This window comes from Drosophila simulans, chromosome X (genome assembly GCF_016746395.2).
Source record: "Drosophila simulans strain w501 chromosome X, Prin_Dsim_3.1, whole genome shotgun sequence".
In the NCBI taxonomy this organism is placed as follows: Eukaryota; Metazoa; Arthropoda; class Insecta; order Diptera; family Drosophilidae; genus Drosophila; species Drosophila simulans.
In genome coordinates, this window is record NC_052525.2 from 11,857,168 (window position 1) to 11,866,031 (window position 8,864).

Sequence of the window (8,864 nt, forward strand, 5' to 3'; positions counted from 1 at the left end):
TGCCGTCATCATCATCATCTTCATCATCATCTGCCCATCATCGTAATCATCCAAATCGTCTTCATCATCGCAGCCAATTCTCATCATGATCATCATCATCGAAATACCCATTGTGGTGGCCGCTAATGGTAATGCCTGACTATCTGTCTGTCCATCAGGCGGCCATGTTATGATGTAAATGCTCGGCTGCCAGCTCATCCTCTACTTACCGCTTCTACACCAAAAAAAAAAAACTTGGCAAAAATTTGGCCAACATTTTATTTTACAAAATCAGTCTAACAGTGAAAGGGGTTGTTAGTATTGGTTATAAGGAGTATAAAACGGTACTACTTTTTGCTGTGAGACCATTTTTAGTCAAGCTATAGCCAAAAAAACCAACTTGAAACTTCTGTAATAAGCCAAGCAACCTGGGTATCTTCTGCCATAAGCCTAGCAACCTGTGTCAGTCTTGTGATAATATATCTAGAGAACATAACGTAAATATGAAAAAGTTTGTGAACTCTTGGGTGTACATTCGTCGTAAGTTCCTCTATTCTGAGTACTGCAAAGCGAATATTTCTAACAATTTAGTTGTAATGTTGCTGAATGCTAGTAATGAACTTTATGTGATTGGAGTACGTTCCAAAGTTGTGCATCCAATTAGTAGGATAAATTTCCTTAAGTATTTATTGCAAGCACATTTCAAGCTAATAACTCTCCAAGCACCATCATAACCATGTACTGCTCTCAAGAAACTGCTAAAAAGACAATCCTCTTTTCCAGCAGGCCGTATACGTGTCCTGAAGAGACACTCGTGCTTCCATCCACGCCGCTGCTGCGTGCGCAAGTGCAAGACTACGCGTAGATGCATTATGGACTCCAAAATTTCCGTGCAGACTCTGATCGTGATTGAGAAGGATCGTATACCACGTCGCCCGGGACCCATGCGTTCCAGCATTATCAGGAAGCAATACCAAATAAGCAAGATAAAGGATGTGCGTCTGATCCTTCCTGCTGTGATGCAGCGCAAGCACAAGAAGAAGAGCCAGACCGCTTCCAAGGAGGCTGCCGGCGAATACGCCACGCTGTTGGTGCAGAAGAAGAAGAAGGGGTCCAAGGCCAAGCGCCGCCGTTCTGCCTCCAATCGCGAGTCCATGAACTCCGTCTCCAGCGACAAGAAGTAAACACCGCAGACGGAACTCGCATTCTTCGTTTAAGCAGCAACGGAACGTCGATCACAACCAAATGATCCACGAGGGGAGATCAGAAACTTTGTAACCATTTATGTTAAATAAACCCGAAAAATGGTATAGATGGTATGTTCATTTATAGTGCGATTGAGCGAGAGTAAGCTTTAAGATACCTAATCTCATGTATCGGGTGTAAATGTTATTTTATGTTATTATTATGTCGCCAGGTAAATGCAATAGTTCCGACAAATCTTGGGAATCTTGCGCCGCATCTGCACGCTGTTTTTCGACTAATAACTGCTGACGTACTGTCTCCAGCTCCTTAGTTAGACGAATGTTCTCGGCAAAGTACATGTTGGCCTGGTAGCGAGCGGCATTTAGCTCCTCCTCGTATTGCCAAAAGCCGGTTTTTCGAATTCCTGTCATAAAATATTCATTTCTGTTGCCCAAAACTATAAAAATAATAGTCTGTATGAGATGGGCCATTAGCGATGCCAATTGGCTTTACAAAACAGTTATTCTTTTAGCTGTATGACCATTAAGTTATGTTAAGTTATGATGAATTATAACCTTGAGACGTACATATTTTGTCCAGAAATTTTGTATTAATTTTTCTCACTGTACGATGATGATAATGGACCCGGCTGCAGCCTCAATCCCGCTTCATTCCAGTTCAAATATGTCGCTTCCGTCTTGTCATTGGGTTTGCAGGCTGCCAGTAAGGCTGCTGCCGAACTGAAATTTGCCAGGGGGATATACATATACATACATATGGGTGTATTACGGGGCATAGGAAAATCGGACGATATGGCGGACATGTCGGGTGGCATTTAAGGGGGTATGGAAGAAGGAGATGGCACACGCACGGGCCGAAGACCCACAAATTTATTGTTCTTAAACATCTGAGAGCCCGGGTCCTGGTGCTCCTGCTATATTTGAATGCCAAGTTGCCAGTTGTCACAATGTGAGTGATATATAGCCAAAATGTCAAATGTCAGCGAAAGACATTATTACTGGCTAGTTGATCCGTCCTCGTCGCCTCCACTTGGCCCCAAACCCCGAGTTCCTCAGCCGTCTGCTTCTCATTTGTGCATTTGTGTCTCCGTCTACGGATGCCGCCGTCTGCCAGGATAATCGATACGCACAAGTACACACTCACACACATACGCCACTAACAGCCCGGGCAGGATGGCACATTAAAGGATTGGATTGGGCTCGCCCGTAGCCAGGCATTTCGTTAAATCGCAGTTAAAGTGCAGACCCTGGATGAGATCAACGTGGCGGATACTTAATATCGCGCAGTACGTCTCTTTAGACGAGACAAACTATAACGGTTCTATTAAATAGCCAATAGATAGCTTTGGTTTGATTTAAGTATGGTTGGTAGCTGATCTGGAAAAGATTTACCTTTTTAATCGTCGTCAAAATTTTTCTTTAGTTTTAAACAGTTACGGGCTCTCGGGATTTGAGTTGTTCATTCCTGACATATTTAACTTTAGAAGCTATTTTTTTATTAAATTAGACAGAAAACCGAGCCCGGGAAGAAAGCAGCGCAATGGAACGACTGCGCTCCTCCCACAACCGCGAAGTGCGAATCGGCAACTATAAGGTGGTGCGCAAGATCGGCTGCGGATCCTTTGGCGATATATATCTGGGCATCTATATCCACAGTGGGGAGCGGGTGGCCATCAAGGTGGAGAGCAGCAAGGTGCGCCATCCGCAGCTCAACTACGAGAGGCGAATCTACAGGGCCCTGAGGCCCGCACCCGGTTTGCCAAGGATTAGGTACTTCCACAAGGAGGAGCACTACCAGGCGATGGTGATGGATCTGCTCGGACCCTCTCTGGAGAGACTCTTTCAGTTCTGCGAGAGGGCATTCACCATCAAGACCGTTCTGCTCCTGGCCGAACAGATGCTTCGCCGGGTGGAGTACGTCCATAACCGGGGATTCCTGCACCGCGACATCAAGCCGGACAACTTCCTGATGGGTCTGGGTACCATGTCCAAGCAAGTGTACCTGATCGATTTCGGGCTGTCCAAGAAGTACCTTGACATAACCACTGGTGTGCATATACCATATCGCGAGGAGCGTTCCTTGACGGGAACAGCCAGGTACGCCTCGATTGGCGCCCATGCGGGTGTCGAATCCGCCAGAAGGGATGACATGGTGGCCGTTGGCTATGTCCTTATGTACTTCAATCGGGGTTCACTGCCGTGGCAGGATTTGAAGGCGTCCACCAAGCAGCAGAAGTATGAACGCATACATGAGAAAAAGATCTCGGTGAGCATTGAGGTCCTTTGCGAGGGATTTCCCTGCGAGTTCACCATGTACTTAAACTACTGCCGTGGCATGGGATTCTACGATAAGCCCAACTACGACTTCATCTGCCGCATGTTTCGGATGCTGCGGAATGGTCTCAATCTTCGACCAGGTCTCATCTACGACTGGGACATGCTGATGATGAAGTTCCACAATACTCAGAAAAATCCTGGCATTGGAATGCGTGTATTTCCACCCAAACAGAAGGAAGATGACGGTATCAGCGGTGAGCCGATCGTCAAAGATGAGAAGTGCAACTACTGGCCGTGAAAAATCCTTAGAAATCGTCAAGTTTCCAGCTTGCATTATGTAAATCAATAGTCGGACTAAATTAATTAGTAACCTGTAACTAGAATTACTGGAATAGTCACTCACAAATACCATTTATAAATTGCATGCATAAATAATAAGTGGAAGTATAAAGTATAACGAAAAGTTAAATAAAGTATTAAAATTTCAATTGTAAGCCCTTGTCTATTTAAGTCGAACATTTAACCAAAGCGGCACTTGCTTCGATTACTGTATACATACATAAATAAGCTGCACCTTTATATCTTAAATATTTGAATATTTGTTTCCCTGAGCAAAGTTTAATTGGATCAAAAATAAATATTCGTATTTTTAGCCCCATCTGGAGCAAAGAAAGTCTTCACCTCGCCCTAATCCCCAACATTACAATTCCTTGCTGGCCATATGCATTCTATGTAAATCGAACCGATGGGCTTTTTTCCCAGCAACTATCAACTGTTGCCCTTTGTTTACGCACCGATACAGGAAACAGTGATTTGAAGAGTGGACACACAGATGGATAGCGACCAAGTAAAAACGGAATCCCATTTTTGCTTCGACTCCGCAAACAGATGGTTCAGATGCCCACCTACATACATACATGTGTACGCACACCCACGGCTAATAAAAGTGGTTCGGATTTTCCAATTCGAAAGAGGCGACAACGATGGGCCACGCCCACTGGCCAAGGATGGACGATGGAGGATAGTCGATGGGTGCTGAGTGGGTGGCATCCCGGCAAATAGAGCAATTTAAATTGGAACGTGATTATGCAAACGTTTGCACAGCTTAACTCAAGTGCCGCTCCGTGCCGCTCGGCCAGTTGGCCAGTTGCCGCTGCTCACACATGGCTAAGAGTGGTGCCGAGTGGCAAAGAGTGGTGCAGCCATCGGCAGAGGGGGGAAACCAAAAAAAAAAAAAACCAAAAAAAAGGAACAGAAGTAAGCCCCAACCCATCCAGTAGCTGCATTACAAGTCTTAAATCAATTTTTAAGGCCAGCCGGCCACCGCACAAAAATCCATCTAAGTGCAGCATGTCTGGCTTAGGCGCCAAGCACTTAGGTTCCACCATCGCCCAAGGACACGCAAAGAAGGATATTGAACAGTAGGAACATCTGGCTGATTTGTGGTTCCTTCACTCCGAGGATTAACAAATTAGCAAGAGGGGTGGTTGGCCATTAACGAACTGGCTCTAAAAACAAAGCAGTTACTCTCCTTTATTTTATTATATTCTATTTTTTGTATAGCTTTAAGCTTATTATAAAGATTAAGCTTATTATTATTATATATCATTTTGAACAGTCATCAAATTTATTTATTCATGCACCCACTCCATCCATCGCCTTAGTCTGCCATTGCTGCGCCCCGCCAGCAATTCCAGGATGAACATCCCTGTGGCCAGAACAATCACCAGACCGTGGATACGGTACGCCCCGTTCATTATACTTTTGGTGATCCTGCGCAGGAGAACTGGATCGTTAGAAGCCACCTTATGTTTCTTCTCGTACTGCATGTACCTCCTTTCGATGTGGGCCATCACCCCGGCGCTCAGCAGCTGTTTGATCTTCCGATCGATGGCTGGCCGGAGAAAGAATCTTCTGGGAAAGTAGATGACGAGGTGATACATGTAGATCGGCTGGCGAACAAAGGTCAGACGGCTGATGTTCGGGTGCTTGTGATTCCAGTAGGCCAAGTTACTGATCAGCGCGATTGTGGTTAGCCTTTCGTCCGGAGCTGCCCTCTGAACCCGCTCGAATCGTGCCGAAAAGTCTAGGGGCTGCCGGCAGGTGAGCTCCAAGGGATAGAAGTCATGGTACCCATTCGCCACCATGGTGTAGTTGTCCTTAATCAAACCACTGAGATCCTCGGGCAGCGGGCGGTGGCGCGAGAGGCGAAGAACGTCGAAGAGTCGCGCCTGATAGGCACACCTCAGGACCAGAGTGAGTAGCATCCAACTGGCCAGTAAGTATCGAAGGAATCCCTTGCCCGGCAGCCTTGGATTGGGTATCGGATTGCCCACAATCACCGTAAACAGATCCTCCATTGGATGACTCAGGCCCAAACGGGATCTGAGCCAACAGGTGCTCAGCACAGCCAGCACCAGGATCATGATGATCATGCCCCACACTTTGCCGCGAAACGGCAGGATCAGCGGGCCAAAGCGACCCAAATACCGATCCCTGCGCACCACCATCACAAAGTGGCTCTGGTGGTACACGGTGGACTTGGAGAACAGGGAGCGACGCTTGTCCGAGCCACTCAAGCCGCCGATGGCTATCGACACGGTGCCATCTGCCAGCTGAAATTTCAAAAATTTCAGAAAGTTGTGACACTGATATACTTTATTTCAAATTACCTGCCTGAAGCAGCCGGACACGTTTCCCTCTCCAAAGATCTGGCTGGGTTCTTGGGGCATATAAAGCTGGATGCGAAACTTTAGCGCCTTGGCCAGCAGCTGGAGCAGATCCCAGTCGACGCCGGAGAGATCCTCAGCCGGAATGGACTCATTGCTGGCCGGAGGTGGATCCTTGTACCGCTTGTAGATCAAGTGGGGCGGCAGGTGGGTGGCGCCCACGTTGAACGGACAATCGCCCAAGTGGCCATTCCGCACGGGATACAAGTCCGGCATACTCTGTTGCGGCTCTCCGGTGATCCTGTCGAAGTGATTGATTTGCCGCACCGTGATGCCCGGCGTGCAGTTGGCCTTGAAGAGCTTGTAGCTGTAGGTGCCCACCGTTCCGTCCTCCAGTTGGGCCACCACCACCACATTGACGAAATGCATCCGCAGATTGGATTTCACAATCGATCCAACGGTCTGCCTAACAAATTGGGGACTCTGGATTTCCGACACCACCACTATGCAGAAGAACTCGCGCTCCAGCAGCTCGTCGGGAAAGATGAAGACCTGACCTCTGCAAAAGGGCATTAAACAATTAAATGAAACCTACAACTATTTTAAGCTCTCAAAAATATTGAATAGATATTTTCTCTGCTAAACTGAAAACCGGAGTGTGCCTCACGTGAAAGCGGTGTGGTCGTTGACCACGAAGAGTGTGTACTCCCAGGTAGTCTCCTCTGCAGTGCCCTTGTGGAGCAGGACACTGAGGTCCGGAGCGAGGCTGGCCAGGATCTGGTCTACCAGCTGTCGCTGGCGGTCGGTCAGCTCATATCGACACTCCACACAGTTCTCTCGAACTACCAGCGTATTGATTCTATTAGCAATGTAGTTCCTAGTCAGATAACTCGAGGCGTTAGCCAGTCGTCTGGTGTTGAGCTCGTTCTGCGGATTCCCCATCCGCGAGAGGAGCACATCTCGACCAGTTTGTTGTGCCCGCACCGAAGCCCACATCCCATCCTGAATCCCCGGCAGAAGGCAGCCGGAGAACAGCCACAGGATAGCGAGGCGCATGACTGAATGGCCTTTGTGGAAACCGCGACAGGACGCTCTGGTAGCCAGGACATCTGAGCCACGGTGCTAATGTAATTGGCGATAGCACTTGGCTGATATGATTAATTAATTGCCAAGACTCCAATATTGATTGACCATGTTCGATATTCCTACTAAAGTGAGAATTTTGAGGTTTTATAAACATATAATCACCTTTAGGGCTTTACAAATAAATCAGAAATATATATACTCTTTCGGGAAATATAAAATTAACTAATAAAAAAGCTCATGATTATGATTATCGGGTGAGGTTTTTTACATTATAGCAATTCCTAAAATGTTATTAAATAGAATACGATTCAAGAAGCTTAAGCATTTCGCCAGGTATAAAGACCACGATGTCCTTTCAAGATAGGACTCTCGATCTCCGAGCATCCGAGGCGCCAGGGACAGAAATAGAAATTTACGACCAATTGGGCGGGCTTTAAATTGAGTCAAGGCTGGCGGCGTCGCCACCCACTTGCCACCACCCCCATCCACCGTCTTGGCCATCAGTCATGAGCCATGAGCCGTGAGCCATGGCCAAAAGCGAAAGGCTGGAGCAGAGGCAGCAGCGCCACCGAGAGCGCACTTCTTGGTAATTTAAGAAGCATTGCCGAGGCCACGACTTGACCAGAATGTGGTCCGGGGTGGCTTAGAGTGGTGCAGGGCGCCTTTTGGGTTCACTAGATGTTATTTTACAAGGACACGCGCACAATTTATAATAACGTCGTCTTCGTCTCGGGCTTTTCTTCGTCTTCGTCGTTGGCTTTGGCTTTCTACTCCGAAAGACGCTTTCGCTTGGCCAAAAGGAAAACGCACCCACACATACACACACCCACTCTCACTCACTGACTAAGTAAACCAAGCTTTGGGTGTGTGGGTGTATGTGTGTGTTTGCAAACGAGAAAAATGAAGCGAAACAATTCCAAGTAAGCAAACAAAACTGATGGAAGATAATCTACTTGAAGCATACTTTAAGGCGTATCTAATGGTCCTTTTAATGTTTAAACACGCTTTCGTCCTCGGCCAGCCACCCACCGCCCATCACCGCCCACCGCCGCCCCCTCTCCCAGCCCACCGTAAACGCTGCCCGGCCAAACCAATGTCCCATGTTTATTTTATCCACATCATCAGCGCTCAAGTCTCCGGAGCAGGGTCCGAATCTGCGGCTGGCTTTTTCTCACAGTAGCCGGCCAATGTCACGTTCAGAGGGCCACCCACCGCCCCCCACTTGCCACCCAATTCGCCACCCACCATCTGGATGTGCACTGCCGGAAAATTCATATTACATTACTACTATTTTTAAAAGTGCAATATAAAATAAATTCAACAATTTTACTATTATAATAATTTATTAATTAAACATTTCATTTGCTATTCATATTTTTAAAAAATGTGTTTGAAGAAAGGAGGAAATACTATTATTATTATATTATTTATAAATTATAGCTTATTATAGCTTAATGATTCTTAATATTTTTAATAGATTTGCCACATTTATAAAGCTCATTTCTCCCAGTGCATTTTTCTGATTCTTTAGCCTGTCGTTGGTCGTCGCCTCGTCTGCGGCTTCTTTTCTGTGTTTATTTTATCATCATAATTTCGCATTTCTGCTTTTATGAATTTTTAATTTGAACAGTCAGGGAAATCCGCATGT

General features: G+C 46.6%; 3 protein-coding genes across 3 annotated transcripts; 2 read left to right on the plus strand and 1 right to left on the minus strand.

The window, feature by feature from the left end:
• The first annotated feature begins 383 nt into the window (after nucleotides 1-383).
• LOC27206395 (40S ribosomal protein S6) lies at nucleotides 384-1,289 on the plus strand. The gene is made up of 2 exons (XM_016173793.3): nucleotides 384-519; nucleotides 766-1,289. Exons 1-2 carry the CDS (start codon nucleotides 483-485, stop codon nucleotides 1,161-1,163), a joined length of 435 nt encoding a protein of 144 aa, XP_016039079.1. The 5' UTR covers nucleotides 384-482; the 3' UTR covers nucleotides 1,164-1,289.
• A 1,304-nt stretch (nucleotides 1,290-2,593) lies between these two features.
• On the plus strand, nucleotides 2,594-3,949 carry LOC6725775 (casein kinase I). Its single transcript, XM_002106738.3, has one exon. The coding sequence runs from the start codon at nucleotides 2,725-2,727 to the stop codon at nucleotides 3,757-3,759; it is 1,035 nt and encodes a 344-aa protein (XP_002106774.1). The 5' UTR covers nucleotides 2,594-2,724; the 3' UTR covers nucleotides 3,760-3,949.
• A 1,062-nt stretch (nucleotides 3,950-5,011) lies between these two features.
• On the minus strand, nucleotides 5,012-7,315 carry LOC6725776. The gene is made up of 3 exons (XM_002106739.4): nucleotides 6,798-7,315; nucleotides 6,134-6,689; nucleotides 5,012-6,076 (listed from the first exon to the last, which is right to left on the minus strand). The coding sequence occupies exons 1-3, from the start codon at nucleotides 7,184-7,186 to the stop codon at nucleotides 5,093-5,095; spliced, it is 1,929 nt and encodes a 642-aa protein (XP_002106775.1). The 5' UTR covers nucleotides 7,187-7,315; the 3' UTR covers nucleotides 5,012-5,092.
• Between the last annotated feature and the right edge of the window lie 1,549 nt (nucleotides 7,316-8,864).

Coding starts and splice junctions, on each gene's coding strand:
- LOC27206395 (XM_016173793.3), top strand. CDS start 483: ATGAAAAAGTTTGTGAACTCTTGGGTGTACATTCGTC. Junction 520..765: donor CTCTTGGGTGTACATTCGTC/GTAAGTTCCTCT, acceptor CTTTTCCAGCAG/GCCGTATACGTGTCCTGAAG.
- LOC6725775 (XM_002106738.3), top strand. CDS start 2,725: ATGGAACGACTGCGCTCCTCCCACAACCGCGAAGTGCGAATCGGCAAC.
- LOC6725776 (XM_002106739.4), bottom strand. CDS start 7,186: ATGCGCCTCGCTATCCTGTGGCTGTTCTCCGGCTGCCTTCTGCCGGGG. Junction 6,690..6,797: donor AACGACCACACCGCTTTCAC/GTGAGGCACACT, acceptor GCCCTTTTGCAG/AGGTCAGGTCTTCATCTTTC. Junction 6,077..6,133: donor TGTCCGGCTGCTTCAGGCAG/GTAATTTGAAAT, acceptor TTGAAATTTCAG/CTGGCAGATGGCACCGTGTC.